This window comes from Canis lupus, chromosome 33, assembly GCF_003254725.2.
Source record: "Canis lupus dingo isolate Sandy chromosome 33, ASM325472v2, whole genome shotgun sequence".
NCBI classification, from domain to species: Eukaryota; Metazoa; Chordata; class Mammalia; order Carnivora; family Canidae; genus Canis; species Canis lupus.
The window spans coordinates 24,743,089-24,763,849 of record NC_064275.1 but is presented as its reverse complement, the minus strand read 5'-3'; the positions used below and the strand labels follow the sequence as shown (position 1 = coordinate 24,763,849).

Sequence of the window (20,761 nt, the reverse complement as noted above, 5' to 3'; positions counted from 1 at the left end):
TGCAATTTTATTTGGGTCATTTCTCTTTCTCTTTAATGAGTCTGGCTAGAGATTTATCAATTTTATTAATTTTTTCAAAGAACTATGTCCTGCTTCTTTGATCATTTCTATTGTTTTTTAGTATCCATACCATTTATTTCTTTCCTTCTGTTGGCTTAGGCTTCATTTGTTATTCTTTTTCTAGCTCCTTTTGGTGTAAGTTTAGATTATTTGAGATTTTTCTTGCCTCTTTGGGTAAGTCTGTATTGCTATAAACTCTCCTATGACCACTTTTGTTTTATCCCAAACATTTTGTACCATTGTGTTTTCATTTTCATTTGTTTCCATGTATTTTGTATTTCTTCTTTTATATCCTGGTTGATCTATTCATTGTTCAGTAGCATGTCATTTAATCTCCGTGTGTTTGTGGTAGTTCCAGATTTTTCCTATGATGTCTTCTAGTTTCATAGAGTCATAATTAGAAAAGGCACATGGTATGACTTCAATCTTCTTGTATTTATTTAGGCCTATTTTGTGACCTAATATGTAATTTATTCTGGAGAATCTCCCATGTGCACTTGAAAAGAAGGTATATTCTTCTGTTTAGGAAGGAATGTTCTTAATATATCTGTTAAGTTGATCTGGTCCAGAGTGTCATTAAAAACATTGTTTCCTTGTTGATTTTCTGTTTGGATGACCTGTCGATTGACATTAATGGAGTGTTAAAGTCCCTCTACTATTATTGTGTTATTATGATTAATTCTTTCATGTTTGTTTTGTTTTATGTATTTAGGTGCTCCTGTGCTAGGTGCATAAATATTTACAACTGTTGTAGCTTTTATTGGATTGTTCCCTTTATATATATAGTGTCCTTCTTTTGTTGTCCCTTGTTACGTCATTGTTTTAAAGTCCAATTTGTCTGATGTATTGTTACTCTGTCTTCTTTTTGACATCCATTCATGTGATAAATGTTTCTCCCTTCCACATTGATTCTGCAAGTGTCTTTAGGTCTAAAATGAGTCTCTTATAGGCAGCATATAGATAGATCTTGTTTGTTTTTATCCATTCTGACAGCCTATGTCTTTTAACTGGAGCATTTAGTTCATTTAAATTCAAAGTAATTCTTGATAGATATGTATTCATTGCTGTTTTATTACTTGTCGTTTCTGGAGATTTTCTCTGATCCCTTCTTATCTTTCTCTCTCTCATATTTTGCTGATTTTCTTTAGTGATATATGTGGATTTCTTTCTCTTTTTATTCTTTGCATGTTTATTAGTGGTATTTGGAATATGGTTACCAGTAAGTTTGTATATGAACTATTTTGCATACAGCAGTCTATGTTAAGTCTTTTAAGTTTGAACCCATTATTTTCTCCTTTCCCCTGCCCCATATTTTAGGTATATGTTATTATATTTTATATCCTTGTTTTTGTGAGTTCCTTAACTAATTTTTTAAATGAATAAATGAAATGAAAAAAATGAATAAAAACATTCATTTTTACTGCTTTTGAGTTTTCCTGCCTCTATTCTGTCATTTCTGGTCTCTCTCCACTTAGAGTCCCCTTTAATATTTCTTGTAGGGCTGGTTTATTGGTCATGAATTCCCTTAGTTTCTGTTTGGGAAATCTTTTCTTTCTTCTTGTTTTTTGAATGATAGCTTTGCTGGATAGAGTACTCTTTTTTAATATTTTTATTTATTTGTTTATCAATCTATCTATTTATTTGAATGGGGGAGGAACAGATAGAGAAGGACAAGCAGACTCCATGCTGAGTGTGGAGCTTGATACGAGGCTTGATCTCATAACCCTGAGATCATGACCTGAGCCAAAATCAAGAGTCAGATACTCAACCGACTGAGCCACAGAGGCTCCTCTGTATAAAGAATTCTTAGCTGCAGATTTTTCCCTCTCAGCACTTTGAATATATTATACCACTTCCTTCTGTTTTTTCAAGTTTCTGTTGAAAAATCTGCTGTTATGGGTTTTCCTTATGTTAATAACTTCTTTTTTCTTGCTGCTTTTAAGATTTTCTTTATTACTATATTCCACAAATTTAATTATAATATGTCTTGGTGTGGGCCCTGCTTTTTGTTGATTATGGTGGGAGTTCTCTGTGCCTCCTGGATCTGGATGTCTGTTCTTTACCCAGATTAGGGAAGTTTTCAGCTATTCTTCAAATAAATTTTCTGCCTACTTTTTTCTCTTTTCCTGGGATTCCTATGAGTGTTATTACATTTGATGAAGTCACTGAGTTCCCTCATCTATTCTCATTTTGCATAATTTTTTCTCTTTTGTTCAGCTTCATTTCTTTCCATTAATTTGTCTTCTAGGTCACTAATTTGTTCTTCTGCTTCTTCCAGCCTGCTGTTCATTGCATCAAGGTTTCTAATGTTGCTTATTGCACTCTTTATGTCTGATTCCTTTTTAATTCTTTTATCTCTATAATAAGTGTCTCACTGATGTCTTCTTTTCTCAAGCCCAATGAATATTCTTATAATCATTGCTTTAAATTCTCTTTCAGGCATGTTATTTATATTTGTTTCACTTAGATCTCTGGACATGGCCTTACCTTGTTCTTTCATTTGGGATAAATTCCTCCACCTTTTCATTTTATTGAAGTCTCTGCTTTCCTGTGTGTTAGAAAAGCCAGTTATCTCTCCTGCTCCTGAAAGTAATGGCTTTATGAGGAAGAGATTGTGTAGTGCCCAGGGCCTAAGGCATCAGAGAGTGCATCCAGGGTGTGTTGCATACCCTGTGTTGTGTGTTCTGGCTCCTCTATACTTCAGGCCAGTTATCTGTAGAGATTCTCTTCGCCTGATGTGAGTAGTGTTTGGTCCCTCGTATGAATGTGGAGAGTTTTAACTATGTTTGATTTGGTCTGTTTTTGAAATGAGATATGTCACCACTTGTTTTGGAACTGAGGCCCTGCAAAACTCTCTGGTCAGGAGACATGGTGTCAGCAAGGGCTTCTGCTGGTCTTCTGCAGGTCTGTCACACTAGAGCTGAAGTAAGCATGACTGAGAAGAACAGTTCCCCTGGGAAGCAAGTTAGGCAGCTAGTGTCTGTGCTATGCTGCTTCCTGCAGGTGGCTCTGTGTTTATGTTGAGGGGGAGGGGAAGGGAAATGGTGCCCATCTAGCTCCCTTGTTCCAAGAGAGGTGTCTCTTTGAATGCCACCTCTGAGGGTCATGCCCTGAGAATGGCAAATAATCTCCCTACTGCGTGCCCCAGGAAAGCTTCAGATTGCTGTTTCAATGCCATATGCCCCCAGGTTGTTTACCTGCCTTCTCTCCAAGACCAGCACAGTGCCTCTGGCTCTATTCCAGCCAAGCCCGCTGACTTTTAAAACTCCAGGTTTTAAACCCCACTTGTTCTGAGAACTCTGAAATTCAGCCCCTCTCACTTTCTAAACCAATAGCTATAGGGAGATATTCTCCTTGTGCATTGCCCTACGTGGTCCCCTCTCCCCTGCCCTTCTCTCTGACCATGACTCCATTCCCTCCATAGCAGGTAGCACTGTTTCTCACCTAAACCATGTCTTTGCACTTCCTACCTTCTTTGATGTGGCCTCTCCTCTCACTTTAATTGTGGCTTGTTCGGTCAATCTTCAGGTCAATTTCTAAAGTCTTTAGGATGATTTGATAGTTATATAGTTATGTAGTTGTATTTATGGGAAAGGCAGAGCCTAGCATACTCCTTCTCTGCGGCCATCTTTTTTAATTTCTCTAGTAAATTAATTTCTCACTTTTTTTTTGCCATATAGTTTGCTATTGCCCTTTATATTTCTATGCAAATTTTATAATCAGCTCATTAATTTCCATTAAAAAATTGGTGCTGATATTCTTTTATCAGGATTACATTAAATCTTTAGATCACTTTGGGAAAAATTTATATCTTTACATTTTTGAGTGGAATTAATGATTATGATATATCTCTCCATGTATTTAAGTATTTTCCTATTTCTTAAATTTGTTTCACAATTTTATTTTCAAAAAAAATTTTAAAAGATTTTTAAATTTATTTATTCACAGAGAAACACACAGAGAAAGAGTGAGGCAGAACACAGGCAGAGGGAGAAGCAAGCACCATGCAGAGAGCCTGACATGGGACTTGATCCAGGGTCTCCAGGATCAAGCCCTAGGCTGCAGGTGGCTAAACCACTGCGCCACCGGGGCTGCCCTGTTTCACAATTTTAATTATAGATGTCTTACATATCTTTTGTTAGGTTTACTTCTAGATTATATATTTTGTATTTATTTTATTTTATTTTTATTTTTTAAAATTTTTTTTAATTTTTATTTATTTATGATAGTCATAGAGAGAGAGAGAGGCAGAGACACAGGCAGAGGGAGAAGCAGGCTCCATGCACCGGGAGCCTGATGTGGGATTCGATCCCCGGTCTCCAGGATCTCACCCTGGGCCAAAGACAGGCGCCAAACCGCTGCACCACCCAGGGATCTCCTGTATCTTATTTTAAATGGAAAAATTTTGTATTTTTTATTTTATAATTGTTGCCATTATATACAATAGAGTTGAATTTTGAATATGGATGTTTCCAGGAACTTGCTACATATTCAAATTAATTAAAATAGTTTTTTTGTATGTTATTTTTCATTTTCCACATACATTATCATGGTGTCTCTGTGCAATAATAGATTGAAAAGGAAGATATAAACTGATTTCCATTTTTGCCCTACTTAACTGGATAGGTCTACAAGTTTAATGTTGTACACTAGGTGTGACGGAAGGCATTCTTGTTTTATTCTCAGCATATAAGGAAAAACATTAAACACTTCATCAATAAGTACAATGTTTGCTTCAGTTTTGTTTTGTTTTGTTTTTTAATAAAAATCCCTTTCAGACCATAGAATTTCCCCTATATTCTTAGCTTGCTGGGTGATTTTTTTTTTCATGAATACATGATGAATTTAATATTCTCACTTAATTATATGATCATTAGATTTTTCCAAGTGATTTACCTAATGTGGTAAAGTACATTGATTTTTTTTTTTTTTTTTTAAGGAAACCAGCATTGCATTCCTGGCATAAAGCTGACTTAGTTCTGAGATATCACCCTTTTCATATATCACTAAATTTTATTGACTAACATTTTACTTAGTAGTTTTACATCTATATTTATAAAAGAGATGGCCTATAAGTCTCCTTCCTTTCTTGTGATGTGCTTGTTGGGTTTTATTATAAAAAATATCCTGGCCTCATAAAACAAAATAATAAAATCTTCCTTCTTTCAAGAAAAAAAATTCCCTATTCCATTCTCTGAAAGGTTTTCTGAAATATTGTTCTGAAATAATAAAATCTTCCATCTTTCAGGAAAAAAAATACTCCCTATTCCATTCTCTGAAAGGTTTTCTGAAAAATTGTTATTATTCTTTATTTTTTTTTATTTTTAAGTAAGCTCTATGCCTAATGTGGGGGTTAAACTCATGACCCTGAGATCAAGAGTTGCATGTTCCACTGACTGATCCAGCTAGAATCAATTAATTAATTTTATCTAATTAAATAGAAAAGAATACTCTGATAGTATTCTTTTTTAACTGTTGAGACAAGTTCCCAATGAAGACATCTGAGTCCAGGGTTGTTTATGTGAAATATTTTTAACTTTAACTCAATTATTTTAATAGATATTTGACTATTCATATTTTCTGTTTCTCCTAAAGCCAGATATGGTAAGTTGTATTTTTTTATAGTTTTCTCTCTTAAATTTTACTACTATAGAGCTGATCATAAATATCCTATTCCCTTTTGATTGATGGTATACAGTAGTGAATCCTTTTTCAATCTTGACGTTGTTTGTTCCTTCTACTTTTCCTAACAGTCTTTAAAAAAAGTTCACCAATTTGTTTCCATAAACAAACTCTAGCTTTTTTGATATTTCCTATTACACATTTGTTTTCTATTTCATTAATTTAATTTTTTTTCTTAACATTATTTTCTTTTTTCTTTTTGGAAGGATAATTTTGACAGTCTTAAGATAATGAGATCATTGGATTTTAGTATTTCTTTTTATTAACATACCATTATGGATGTAAGTTTACCTCTAAACATAAATTTAAATGTATCCATAAATAATGATATACTGTATTTTCACTATCTTCCTGTTTGGGATATTTTTTAAAAAATTCTATTGTGATTTCTTCACTAACAAGTAAATTAGTTAGAAATAAATTGCTTGACTTTGAAAAATTATTTTCTTTATATTTTTGTCATTGATTTCTAGTTTAATTCTCCTGTGGTCAGAGAACATCCTATATTATTATACACAATTTTTTGAAATTTATTGGCATTTGTATTATGGGCCTGTGTATGATCAATTTTGGTCTGTGTCCCTTGTGCATTTGAAAAGAATGTACATTCTTGAGTTGTAGAGCATGTTTTAAACATGTCAGTTTAAAAAAAAAAAAGATTATTTTATTTATTCATTTGAGACAGAAAGAAACAGAGCACCAGCAGGGGGAGAAGCTGACTCCTCACTGAGCTGGGAGACCAATGTGGGGTTTGATCCCAGCACCCAGAGATCATCACCTGACCCAAAGGCAGACGTTTAACCATCTGAGCCACCAAGGTGCACCATAAATATGTCAGTTAGATTAGATTTATGAATTCTGTTCAAAACTTCTTTATTATTCATTCTTTTATGATTTTTAAATAGTTGCATGGAAAGATCTGTAATAATTTCTTTCATTTAGTGCAAAATTGTCTGAGCTTTCTATCAATTTTCACTTGAGGCTCTGAATTCAAAATCCTGGTGGATTCATCCTCTTATTTTGAAATAGTACCTTTCATCTTTGGTAATACTTCTTGCTTTAAAGTTTTTACTGTGGTAGGTAGAATTCTAAAATGTTCCCCAGGATTCCTGCCTCCCAGGAATTATAATCCTATATAATCCTTGTGACTGTGACTGTAATAAATAATACATCACTCCTATGATAGACTTTAAGAAGGGAGACTATCTGAATGGATCTGACCTGATCATATGATCCCTACAAATATAGGTCTAGGGGTCAAAAATAAAAAGAATTCTGAGTTTGGGACATGAGAAGGAACTAATTTCTTTCAACAAAAGAGTACATTTGGAAGCAAATTCGTTTTCTCTCAGGGCTTCCAATGAGAATTTAGCCTGGCTGACCTCCTGATTTCACTTTCATGATACCTTGAGTAGAAATCCCAGGCATGCAGTGCCAGATGCCTGACCTATAGAACTCTAAGTTAAAGGAAGTTGTTTCAAGTTGCTAAATTTGTGGTGATTGGTTATGCAGCAATGGAAAACTGATAGAAGTTATCTATACTAGCATATGAAATTATTTACATGGTATAATTTTTCATACATTTAACATTTTGGCTATACATATATTTAATGTGTCTTTTGTAAGCAGCTTAGATTTGGTTTTGTTTTTTATTCAAACTGACAATCTTTGTCTTATAATTGGAGAATTTAGTCAAATTACATAATGATATAAATAATGATATATGTGGGTTAAATCTACCAACCTCACAATTATTTTCTTTTTGCCTAACCTAATGTGTCTTCTTTCCTTTTCCTTTCTGTTCTTTTAAGGATTAACCACATTAAAAATATTATTCTACTAGTTTTTGAGTATTATATTATTATACCATTATTTTGGTGGTTACTACAATATAGCAATATTGATCCTTAAGTCATTGCGCCCGAATTAACCTGGTAAATTTACATCTTCCCAGACAAAACAAGAATGTTAAATAGTTTATTTTTATTTTCCCCTCCCACCTTTTGTGCTATTACAATATATTTTCATTCTATGTTGCAATATTATTAAAAATTATTAAACATTTTAATACTTATACCCACATATAATACTTATTGTTCTTTTAAAAAGTCAGTATTTATTTAACTTCCTGCAATTTTTTCCATTGTTCTTACTTAATTTCTGCATTTTAATTATCTGGGATTATTTTCCTTCCACCTAAAGCATTTGCTTTAGTTTTTTGTGATTTTTTGTGTTTGTTTTTTTTTTTTTTTAATTAGTTCTGTTCGGCTGGCAATCATGCAGTATTTGTTTTTTTTGAGATTGGCTTGTTTCACTGAGCATAATTTCCTTAAGGTTCATCCACAGTGTAGCATATGACAAGATTTATTTCTTTTTTTAAAGGTTGAATTGAATATTCTATTTAATACTTTTAAAAAACCTATTCATCTTTTGATGGTTAAGTTACGTCCACCTCTACGCTATTGTGAATAATGCTGCAATGAATATATTGCTTTAATAATCTTTTTAATTCTTTTGATTATGTACCTACCAGTGGGATTGCTGAGCCACGAGGTAATTCTACTTTTCATTATTGAAGATATACACTACTGTTTTCAATAACATCTGTGCCATTTACATTCTAACCACCAGTGCACAAAGTTTCCAACTTCTCCACATCTTTATTAACACTTTTTATTTTCTATTTTTGTTATTGTTATTTTGTAGTGCCATCTTAAACCAGTATAAAGTGATATTGTAGTTTTCATTTGCATTTCTCTAATGAGTAGTGATTTTGAACATTTTTTTTTTTTCATTTGCTTGTTAGCTATTTGTATATCTTTTTTGGAGACATACCTATTTAAGTCCTTTGCTCATTTTTAATTGGATTTTTTCCTCTTGAACTGTAGGAGGTCTTTATATTCTGAAAATTAACCCTTATCAGATATATGCTTTGCAAATATCTTTTCCCATTCCATAGGTTGCCTTTCTCCTCTGTTGATTGCTTCCTTTGTTCCACAGAAGTTTTCATGTTTGAAGTACACCATTTGTTACCTGTGTTTTTGGTGTCACATTCAATAAATAATTGCCAATCCAATGTCATGAAAATTTCCTCTATGTTTTCTTTCAGGATTTTTTTAGTTTCAGGTCATACATTTGGGATTTTCCATTTTCAGTTGTTTTTGGCATATGGGTAAGGTAAGGATCCAGCTCCATTTTTTTACATATGCAACATCATTTGTTTTCCCAATATCATTTGTTGGAGACACTATCCTTTCCCCACTGGATAGCCTTGATAACCTTATTGAAGATCTGACCATATAGATGATAGTTTACTTATGAGTTCTCTATTCTCTTCTAATGGTCTATATGTCTGTCTTCATGGTTATATAATTGTTTTGATTACTTTATGTTTTAATAATCATGTCTTGAAACCAGAAAGTGTGAAGACTCTAGCTTTGTCTGTCTTTCTCAGGACTGTTGTGGCTATTTATAGTCCTATGAGATTTTACATTAATTTTAGGATTTTTTTTCTATTTCTGCAAAATATACCATGGGGATTTTAAAATTTATTGAATCTGTAGATCACTATGATAGTATGAACATTTTAAGAATATTAAGGCTTCCAATCTATGAACATATGGTATCTTTCCATTAATTTGTGTGTTCTTTAATTTCTTTCTTCAGTGCTTTGTAGTTTTTATTACACAAAGATTTTTGCTTACTTGGTTAAGTTTAATTCCTAAATTTTAAATTCTTTCTCATGCTGTTGTAAATGGGATTAATTTCCTGTCATGTTGTTATAAGTGTACAGAACAAAATGTATAGAAATGTAACTAATTTTGTGTGTTGATTTTATACCTTGCAATTTTTCTGGGTTTTGTTATAAATTCTAACAGTGTGTGTGTGTGTGTGTGTGTGAACTTGTGAGTTTTCTGCATACAAGATCATGTCTTCTACAAAGAGAGATAGTTTTAATTTTTCTTTTCTTGGGTACTATTTATTTTTCTTGTCTTTTGCTCTGAATAGATTTTTCCAGTATTCTGCTGAATAGAAGTTGTGAGGGGGCATCATTCCCCCTGTTCCTGATCTTAGAGGAAGAACTTTCAGATCTTCCATCATTGAGTATCATGTTAGCTATATGCTTTTTCATATATGACCTTTATTATGGTGGAGAAATTTCCTTTTATTACTAGTTTGTTGAATGTTTTTATCATAAAAGGGTTGAATTTTGTCAAATACATTTTCTGTATTATCTGAGATGATTGTGTTCTTTTTTGTCCTTCGTTCTGTTAATGTGGTTTATCACAATGATTGATTTTTCATATGTTGAACCATGCTTGCATTCCAAGGATAAATTCCACTTGGTCATGATGTACAGTCCTTAAATGTGTAGTTTTATTCAATTTGCTAGTAACTTTTTGAGGATTTTGCATTGATATTCTTGGGGATATTGGTCTGCAGTTTTCTTTTCTGGTAGTGTCTTTGTTTGATTTTCATATCAGGATAATGCTGGCCTCATAAATGAGTTTGGAAGTGTTCCCTCATCTTCAGTTTTTCCAAAGAGTTTGAGAAGGATTGGTGTTAATTCTTCTTTAAATGTTAGTTAGAATTGTTTAGAGAATATAGTCCTAAACTTTTCTTTGTTATTTTATTAAAATTATTATTATTTATTCAGTATCCTTTATAGTTTATATGCCTGTTCAGATCTTTTAATTTCTTCATAGTTGTATGTTTCCAGAAATTTATCCATTTCTTCTAGGTTTCAGTTTGTTGGCATATAATTTTTCAGGGTAGTCTCTTATAAACTTTTTCATTTCTGCAGCATCAATTGCAATACCTTTTCTTTCATTTCTGGTATTTGTTAAGTCTTTTATGTTTTTTCTTAGTCTATCACTTTGTCAATTTTGTTGATCTTTTAAAAATTAGTTTTCAAAATTTGTGCTGTTTTCCTAATCACAATTTCAATTTTATTTCTGCTGTAGTCTTTATTCTTTTCTTCTTTCTACCAAATTCAGGTTTATATTTTTTCTTCCTTTTCTAATCTTTTGAGATATACAGTTAGGTTATTGATTTCAGATCTTCTTTTTATAACATCAGCATTTTCTACTATAAAGTTCTTAGATATTTACTTATAAACCTGAGTAGTGCTTTTGCTGAATCCCATGTTTTGGTATATTATATTTTTATTTTCATTGTCTCAAGACATTTTCCAATCCCCTTGTGATTTCCTTTTTGATCTATTGATTGTTCAAGAAAGTGTTGCTTAGTTTCCATGTATTTTTGGATTTTCCAGTCTTCTTTTGTTATTGATTTCTATTTCATTTCATTGTGGTTGTAAAAGATAATGTTATAATTTCAATTTTAAATTTGTTAAAACTTATTTGTGACCTAACATATCATCTATATTGGAGAATGTTTCATGTGTTATAGAGAATAATATGTATCCTGTTTTTGTTGAATGGAGTACATGTCTGCTACGTCCAATTGGTCTATAGTGTTGTTTGGATCCTCTGTTTCCTTATTCTTTTGTGTGGCAGATCTATTAATTATTGAAAATGGGTTATTGGAATCTCCTATTATTTTTGTGTTTTGCTTCTTTATCCCTTTAATTCAATCAGTGTTTGCTTTATATGTTTGGGTGTTCTGGTGCTAGGTACATATGTATTTACAATTTCTATTTCTTATAATTGGTCACTTTATCTTTTTTTTTTAAAGATTATTTATTTATTCATGAGAGACACGCAGAGAGAGATACAGAGACATAGGCAGAGGGAGCAGCAGGCTCCATGCAGGGAGCCCAATGTGGGACTTGATCCCGGGACTCCAGGATCACGCCCTCAGCCAAAGGCAGATGCCCAACCACTGAGCCACCCAAGCGTCCTTGGTTGTTTTATCATTATATATAATATGCTTCTTTGTCTCTTATGACAACTTTTGATTAAAGTGTATTTTGTCTTACATTAAGTATGGTCATCCCTGCTCTCTTTTGGATAGCATTTGCACATTATATATCCATCCTTCCACTTTCAGCCTATATATGTTATACCTGAAGTGAATTTCTGTAGACAGTATAGAGTTGAATCTTTTTTGTTTTTTAATATATGCAACCACTTGATTTGGGAAATTTAATCCATTTACATTTAAAGACCTTACTGAAAAGGAAGTATTTACTATTGCCATTTTAAAATTGTTTATCATGTATTTATTTTGTCCCACATTTTCTCTCTTCCTGCATTTCTGTGTGTTTCATTGACTTTTTATAGTGACATGCTTTGATTCTGTTCTTATTTTCTTTTGTGTGTATTCTATTGACATTTTCTTTGTCATAACCATGTATATTATATAAAGGATTTTATAGTTATACCCATCTACTTTAAAGTGGTAACAGGTTAACGTCATTTGCATTTAAAAAAACTCCATTCCTTTACAACTGTTCTTTATGTTACCAATGTCACAAATTACATCTTTTTATATTTTATAACTATTAATATAGTTTTATATAGTTTATCATTTTATTTTTTATCATAAGTGTACTCTTTAATCCTCAGATCATATTTTACCCATCTGGTAATGATCCATTTGTTTTCTGTAGCTAAGAGTCTGTTTCTTGATTTGTCTCTTTTTTTCTTTCTTTGCTAGTTTGTTTTTTTTCAAATTCCACGTATAAATGAACTCAATGGTATTTGTTCTTCTCTGACTTATTTCACTTAGCACTCTATCCATTTTGTTGCAAATGGCAAGATTTCATTATTTTTTATGGCTGAGTAATAGTCCACACATGACATCTTCTCTATCCAGTCATCTATTAATGGACACTTGAGCTGCTTCTATAGTTTGGCTATTCTAGAATGCTGCAAAAAGCATAGGGATACATGTATCCCTTCAATTAATATTTTGGTATTTTGGGGGTAAACACCCAGTAATGCAATTATTGGATCATAGGGTAGTTCTATTTTTAATTTTTTGAGGAACTGCCATACTGTTTTCCAGAGTGGCTGCACTAGTTAGCATTTCCACCAACTTCTCCACATCCTTGTCAACACTTTTTCTTTGTTGTTGATTTTAGTAATCCTGACAAGGTGTGAGGTACTATCTCTATGTGGTTTTGATCTGTATTTCCCCAATGCTGAGAGATGTCGAGCATCTTTTCATGTGTCTGTTGGCCATCTGTATGTCTTCAGCCCATTTTTAATTGCATTATTTGTTTTGGGGATCTGGAGTTGTACCAGTTCTTTATATACTAACCCTTTCTCAGATATGTCATTTGCAAATATCTTTTCCCATTCTGTAGCTTGCCTTTTAGTTTTATTGATTGTTTCTTTCACCATGCAGAAGCTTTTTATGTTGATATAATCCAAATACTTTATTTTTTATTTTTTCCCTCAGGAGACATATCTAGAAAATTTTACTATGGCTGATGTCAGACAGATTATTCCTGTGCTCTCTTCAAGGATTTTTATGGTCTCAGGTCTCACATTTAGGTATTTAATCTATTTTAAGTTTATTTTTTGTGAATGGTGAAAAGTAGTCCAGTATCATTCTTTTGTATCTGGATGTCTAGTTTTCCCAATTTGTTGAAGAGAGTATCTTTTTCCTATTTTATATTCATTTTTTCCTTCATTGAAGATTAATTGACCAAATAATTGTGGGTTTATTTCTGTTTTAAAAAAATTTTTTTTGTCATTGTTGCTCTATCCCATTGCTCTATGTATCTATTTTTTATGCCAGTACCATACTGTATTAGTTAGTACCACTTTATAATGTGACTTGAAATCTAGAGTTGTGACACTTCGTTTGTTTTTGTTTTTTCTTTTTTGTTGTTGTTGTTTTTGTTTTTCAAGATTCCTTTGGGTATTTGAGGTCTTTTGTGGTTCCACACAAATTTTAGGATTGTTTTTACTAGCTCTATGAAAAATGATGTTATTTTGATAGAGATTGCATTAAATCTGTAAATTGCTTTGGGTAGTATAGATGTTTTAATAATAATTGCTCTTTCAATCCATGAGCATGGAATGTCCTTCCATTTCTTTGTGCCATCCTGAATCTCTCATCAGTGTTTTACACTTTTCAGGATATAGGTCTTTCACCTCTTTTGTTGTTTTTGATGCAGTGATATATGGGATTGTTTTCTTAACTTCACTTTCTGCTGCTTCATCATTAGTATTTAGGAATGCAAAAATTTCTGTACTTTGATGTTGTACCCTGGGACTTTACTGAATTTATTTATCAGTTCTAATAGTTCTTGGGTTTTCTCTGTATAGTATCATGGCACCTACTAATAGTGAGTTTTATTTCTTCCTTGCCAATATGGAAAATGCCTTTTATTTCTTGATGTTGCTTAATTGCTATGGCTAGGACTTCCAATACTATATTGAATAAAAGTGGTCAGAGTGGACATCCTTGTTTTGTTCCTGATCTTAGGGGAAAAGCTTTCAGTTTTTTACCATTATAATGTCAGGAATGGATTTTTCATATAAGGCCTTTATTATGTTGAAGTTTGTTCTCTCTAGACCTACTTTGGGGATTTTTATTGTGAATGGATGCTGTACTTTGTCAAATGTTTTGCATCTACTGAAATGTTCACATGATTTTAATCCTCTCTCTTATTGATGTAGTTTTATATAATTTTTTTAAAGTGCCTTTATCTTCTAAATTCCTTTTTTTATCTTCTAAATTCTAAACCTGAATTTAAAGTTATTTATATAGTACCACTATATTGTTACAGGATTTTTTGTCTATATATTTTCTTATACTTTCATTTTGCTGTCTAACATTGATTCATTTTGACTTGAAGGACTCCCTTTAGCAGTTCTAGTAAGGCAGGTGTATTGGTGATAAAGATTCTCAGCGTTTAGCTCGGAAGGTCTTTATTTCTTTTATTTTTGAAGTAGTTTTCCAGATACAGTATTCAAACCTGCCTTTTTTTTTGTTCTTGCATTTTGAATATATCAACCTGCTCCCTTCAATCTCAGAGTGTTTCTGCTGAGAAATCTACTGAATCTTGTGGGAGTTTCCATATACATGATGAATAGCTTTTCTGTTGCTGCTTTCAAGATTATTTCTTTGTGTTTGCCCATTTGATTATGATCTATCTCAATGTAGGCCTCTTTAGGTTCACCTTCATTGGAGTATTTGGGGGTTCTTGAATGTGTATGTTCATTTACTTAGATTTGGGAAGTTTTCAGTCATAATAAAATTTTTCAATTCAGTACTTTCCTCCAAAATATCTTTTTAGTCTTTTTTGTAGTAGTTCTTTATTAATATTCTCATTTTATTCATTTATCATTTTCCTGGTTTTATTTAGTTGTCTATCTTTGTACTCTTAGAGTGCATTGAGCTTCTTTAAGACAGTTCTTCTGAACTGTCAGGTAATTCACATATATCAATTTCTTTGGGATCAGCTTTTGGAGGTGTTTTTTGTTCCTTGATTGGGCCATATTTTACTATTTCTTTGTGTTTCTTGTTATTTTGAATTTAGCATTAGAGCTACCTTTTATGAATGGATTTTGTATAGGAGAAGACCTTCACCAATCAGTCCAGGTAGAGATCCTGGGGACTTCTCAAACTTTTAATGAGGATGTGTCTTCTTTGGGTTTGTGTGTATAATTTCCTAATTAGAGAGGTTTCTGGTTTCTTTATCTTGATGGCTTGCAGTCTTTTGCTCCCTTTACTGTCTGCTGGCAGCACTGCAATTTTTTTTGGTGCTTCAACAAACCACTGAACTCTTTTATTCTCTGCCTCCAGGCATCTATGTTTCATCAGTACTCTAGATTCTGTCTTGCCTGAATTAGTCATTTAGGGATTCCCGCCAGAAAAGGAGGAACACTGAATGTATATTCCACTTCTCTACTTTCTTCCTGAACGTGAGCTGTAATAATTTGGAGGAAGAGCAGACACAGTTGAGATGAAATGAAATGGCTGTGGCTATTCTAGGCTTTCATCCTGGCTGGGGTACTATGATTTCCTAACTAATTTCTGGAATTTTCATTAAGTGGTTGTTGTTGTTGTTGTTTTTTAACATATCTTGTTGTTACATCTAGGCTATTTATTCTAACATCTTATTGATGTCACTCTCCATTGATTATTTTATGGAGTATTTTCCTATTGTTTTTCTCCTATCTGTTATATTTGAAGTATATTGTAAATAGCATATAGTTAGGTCATGTTTTTAATCCACTATGCCAATTTGTGCATTTGAAGTGGTATATTTAGACCATTTATATTTAATGGAATCATAGATATGTTAGGGCTTCAGTCTGTCTGGTTTGGGTTTTTTTCCCACTCTTTTCCCCTGACTTCCTATAGGTTATTTCAATTATTTAATGCATGCATTTTATGTGCCAATAATGTCTTTTAGTGTATCTTTTCACATATTTTTAATGGTTTTTAAAACATTAAAAATATGTGAACATATTAAACATATTATGTTTAAATTAATTTAACATAATTTAATTAATGTTAGTGTGAACATTAAACATATTAAAACATTAAAACTTTTTAAAACATTATATATTTATAACTTGTCACTGTCTTCTGGTATCATACTACCATTTTGAGGTAAGTGTAAAAACCTGCTCCCTTTACTTTACTTTATCCTCTCCCATTTGTAATTGCCTTAAATATTTCCTCTAGGATATTTTTGTTAGGTATACAATTCTGGATTACCAATTGTTTTATTTCAGCACTTCAAACAGATCAGATTTTCTCCTGGCTTCCATGGTTTTTGATGAGAAATCCACTGTCATCCAATTGGTTTTGCACTATCAGTAAAGCATCATTTCTCTCTTGTTGACTATGATGTATCTTGTAGATTACTTGTTCATTCAGCATCTGGAATCTATAGGATCATGTTTATTGCCAAATTTGGGGAGTTTTCAGCTATTATTCCTCATGTAATTTTTCAGTCTGTTCTTTCTTCTTTGCATCCTCACTGGACTTGCAGTGGCCCAAGAAGAGGAAAGTGTGTGGCTCCGCATACCACTGGGCAGTGGTTGATTATGGTTGCCCACATGACCTCCTCTAACACCACAGGTGATGGGTTTCATTACCACCCAGAAGGGTTAAAAAGTTCCCTATTCAGGTCTTGCTCAATGTCAGAAACTGATGCTCCCTCTGCTGGAGTGGGTTGTTGTAGGGCATAGTTTTTTTTCTGGTGGTTAGAGAGATTAATTTCTAACAATTTTCTGTCTTGAGAGGTTGCCCCTTACTTCATCATTTGGCTAGAGAGTGCTACTTTTGTTGGGCTTTTTTATTGTTTTGTCTGTGCCCATTGGCAGTTGCCAGCTTCCTCAGCTCCAATTCTGGGATATATGAAGCAAAAAGAAAACCCAGAACATTCACCACCATGTCATTTCTTGAGTGTTGGGGGCTCTAAACACCTTCACTTCTCTCCATCTTTTCCAGTCATCTTATGTTTGTTTAATATATAATACCCAGGGCTTTGGGTAGTACTATAGGAAAAAGTATATTATGTATCTAGTAAACAGAGGCCCTTATAATCTTTTAAATGTCATCTATATCTGTTGTTATGTCTCTATTTTCATTCCTAATATTAGAGCATGAAGTCAGTTGCTATAGGAAGTAGTGCTATTTCTGGTATTGTCTAGAACATCTTTTTGCTGATGAATTGATAAAGTCACAAATCACATCCCACTTACCCAGTAATAATAATTTCTGGATATGTTTGTGTTCCAAGGTTCCACGCTCCTCCACTGATGGGCCACTCCTAAATAGATTATCCGGGAAGAATTTATGAGTTTTATTTTTAAAATTTAAATGGCATAAAATTTTTAAATAAAAACATTTTAAAATACAGAAAAAGATTCACTTTACAAAGAAATAGCTGTATATTAGCAAAGGATGAAGTGTATGCTATCTTTTAATTCTTTAATTGAACAATCCCAAATGTACAATTCCATCTCATTAAAATATAAATTTTTATATAAATGATAATATATATTCAAAGTATTTAAAAAGTATTTTAATCATACAGATACAGTGTTGCTACATTTGCAACATAGCCTGTGTGCTACCAAACTATCATAGTTCTGTTAACACAGAATACTATGTAAATTGTACCCCCAGAGTTGCCCATTCCAACAGCCTTGTGCAAATACAAATCATAGTCTATTACTGTTTTAAGTATTTGAATCCTGTAATTAAATACAAAAAAATGAAATTAATTTAGAAAGTTATTTAATAAATGACTTTGTTAATTATGCCTTGTTAACCACCTGAATAAGAAATCATTAACTGAAAAGAGTTGACTCTTGAATTTTGTAAACCATACTCCTTGTTCTAAAATAATTAAAAACTACACTCGTTTATATACTTAGTATATAAATATGTATGAGAAATAAGTATATCTCATTACATAAGCATATAATAAGTATATAAGAAATTTATATTCTTGTAGATTTAAGGCTATATAGTATTTAGAAAATTTAAATTCCACAAGTTATGTCTTTTATGGAGACCAGCTTATGAACTCAAAAGAATTTAGTTCAAGTCTTCTTATAGGGAAGGTCAGAAAAGAACAGGAAATTTGTTACTTTTACCTTATTACTGTATCCTTGTTTTTTATGCTTGACTCCTATAGAGTAGAGTACTAGAATCAGATCTGGTGGGCAATCAGCAAAGTATGCTGTGCATGTAACTGGTGATTCATGAATGTCCATGGGATACGGATTTTCAAAGATTGGAAAACTAACAGATGAAGACAATATATTAGTATATTTTTTAAAGAGAAAAAAATGAAATAACTTTTATAACAAATCCTAACATCTTCTAAGTATTATACATTTCACTTAATTATAAAATAAGGATCACATGAACAAGAATGGTCTTTTAAGAATATTTATCTATAAAGCAGAATATGAATACTAGTAGAATTTTACTTGAATAAATTCATTGTCTTTTCTGTAATTCTAAAATTCCACAGTGACGCCACTTTGCTAATATGGAGAGAATGAATTATATCAAATTGAAAATGTATTCATTAAACTGACTTCATCAATGTATTAAAGCATGTCAGGTATTTTATCTATGTACAATTTCATGTAAATATTTACATAATAGAAATGTTAAAATATCTTAATAATTTTGACATGTGTTTCCTAGTGAGGTAATACACAGGCAAGTATTTGTGATTTTTTGGTAGGTGTAATTGAAAGATGAGTTTGCTGTGTGTGTGTATGATTACATATGTTTAAGATAATTTCCAATGTAAACTTAACTAGAGAACATAGTGGGAATACAGACTTATGGATGCAGTAAATTTCATATCCTCAGGCTCACTATAATATTTAAAATGAGTATCAGTATAGAACCACATTAAGAATTCTTATAGTCATAATATATTGTGCACTTCTTAGGTACCAGATGTAACAGGTACTGTAGTAGAGGGCATTGAGTATTAGTCTACGCTGCATATGTTCTAGATCCATATGTTCATGTTACTTCTTAATAAGGTCTTTTTCCCCTGAGGGTTTAAGGTCTAGTAAAATAATTTTCCCCTAATTATTAGGAACTTACTTAAAACTTAGTCCAATCTCTGGAGAGTATGATGTGTGTGTGTGTATTGGCAAGGATTTTCTTACTTGCCTTCCATTTGAAATGCTGCAGATTTATATTTCAGATAAGAATAGTAGTGTGTGTGTGTGTGTGTGTGTATATAATAGCAGTATATACAAAATCAGGTGAAAAGGAGCACATTATATTTAATAAATGATATATCTGATAGTATCCAAAATAAATTATGCAACACCCCAAAAATTAATAGTCCAATTAAAAAATGGGCTGAAGATCTGAAGACATTTTTTTCCAAAGAAAGCATACAGATGGCCAAGAGGCACATGAAAAGATGTTTGACATCATTCATTATCAGGGTAACACAAATCAAAGCTACAATGACCTATCACTTGTCAGATTGGCTAAAATCAACAACAAAAGAAACAATAGGTGTTGGCGAGGATGCAGAGAAAGGGGAACAAGCTTCTTACCACTGTTAGTGGGAATGCAAACTGGTACAGCTATTTGAGAAAATAGTATGGAGGTTCCTCAAAAAGTTAGAATTATCCAATGATCCAACAATTGCACTGCTAGGTATTTATTTCAAGAATATAAAAATACTAATTCAAAGAGACACATGAACCCCAGTACTTAGAGTAGCATTATCTACAATAGCCTAACTATGGAAGCAGCCTAAATGTCCATTGACCGAGGAACGGACAAAGATGATATGATATAGTATATACACGATGGAATATTAATCAGTAATAAAAAGAATGAAATCTTCCCATTTGCAATGACATGGATAGAATAATGCTAAGAGACATAAGTCAGTCAGATAAAGACAAATACTATCTGATTTCACTCAAATGTAAGAATTTGAGCATAGGTAAAGAAAGAGAGGCAAACTAAGAAACAGACGGTTAACTATCAAGAACAAACCAATAGTTATCAAAGGGGAGGTGGGTGAAGGAATGGATTAAATAGATGATGGAAATAAAGGAGTTCACTTGTGATGAACAATGAGCATTGTATGGAAGTGTTAAATCACTATATTGTACACCTGAAACTAATATTACACTATATTTTAACTAACTGGAATTTAAATAAAAACTTTAAAGTACTACCTGGACCCAGAAATAAATGTAATTAAATTAGAGAGATAGCACATAGGTTAAAATATATGGATCAAAGGTTCTCTATTTCAGGGTAAAAATCAAACATTTCTGGGCACCTGGGTGGCTCAGTGGTTGAGCGTCACCTTTGGCTCATGCCTTTTTTTTTTTTTTTTTCCACTATGAAAATGGTGGCGTCTGTACAGCATGTGACATCCAGACAGGAAAAAGAGCGAGGGCACACAGAGACATGGCTATCAGAGAACAGGTTGTGAGCGAATAAAGAGTTCACACAGCTTCCACGCGCTTTACCAGGTATCAGCTCAAGGCCACCTCCTCCTCTACCTCCTCCTCGAACTCCCCCTCCTCCTTGGCCGTAGCATCCTGGTACTGCTGGTACTTGGACACCAGAG

At 32.6% G+C, this 20,761-nt stretch overlaps 1 protein-coding gene across 6 annotated transcripts in view; it reads right to left on the bottom strand.

Annotated features, from left to right (window-relative positions):
• STXBP5L (syntaxin binding protein 5L) overlaps positions 1-20,761 on the bottom strand; it is a 381,900-nt gene that overhangs the window by 132,756 nt on the left and 228,383 nt on the right. For all 6 annotated transcript variants that reach the window (XM_025475838.3, XM_025475864.3, XM_025475854.3 and 3 more), the window contains 2 exons: positions 18,282-18,429; positions 17,382-17,449 (listed from right to left, as the gene is read on the bottom strand). In XM_025475838.3, the coding sequence (XP_025331623.1) occupies positions 17,382-17,449; positions 18,282-18,429 (216 nt within the window). The remainder of the gene's footprint in view (positions 1-17,381; positions 17,450-18,281; positions 18,430-20,761) is intronic.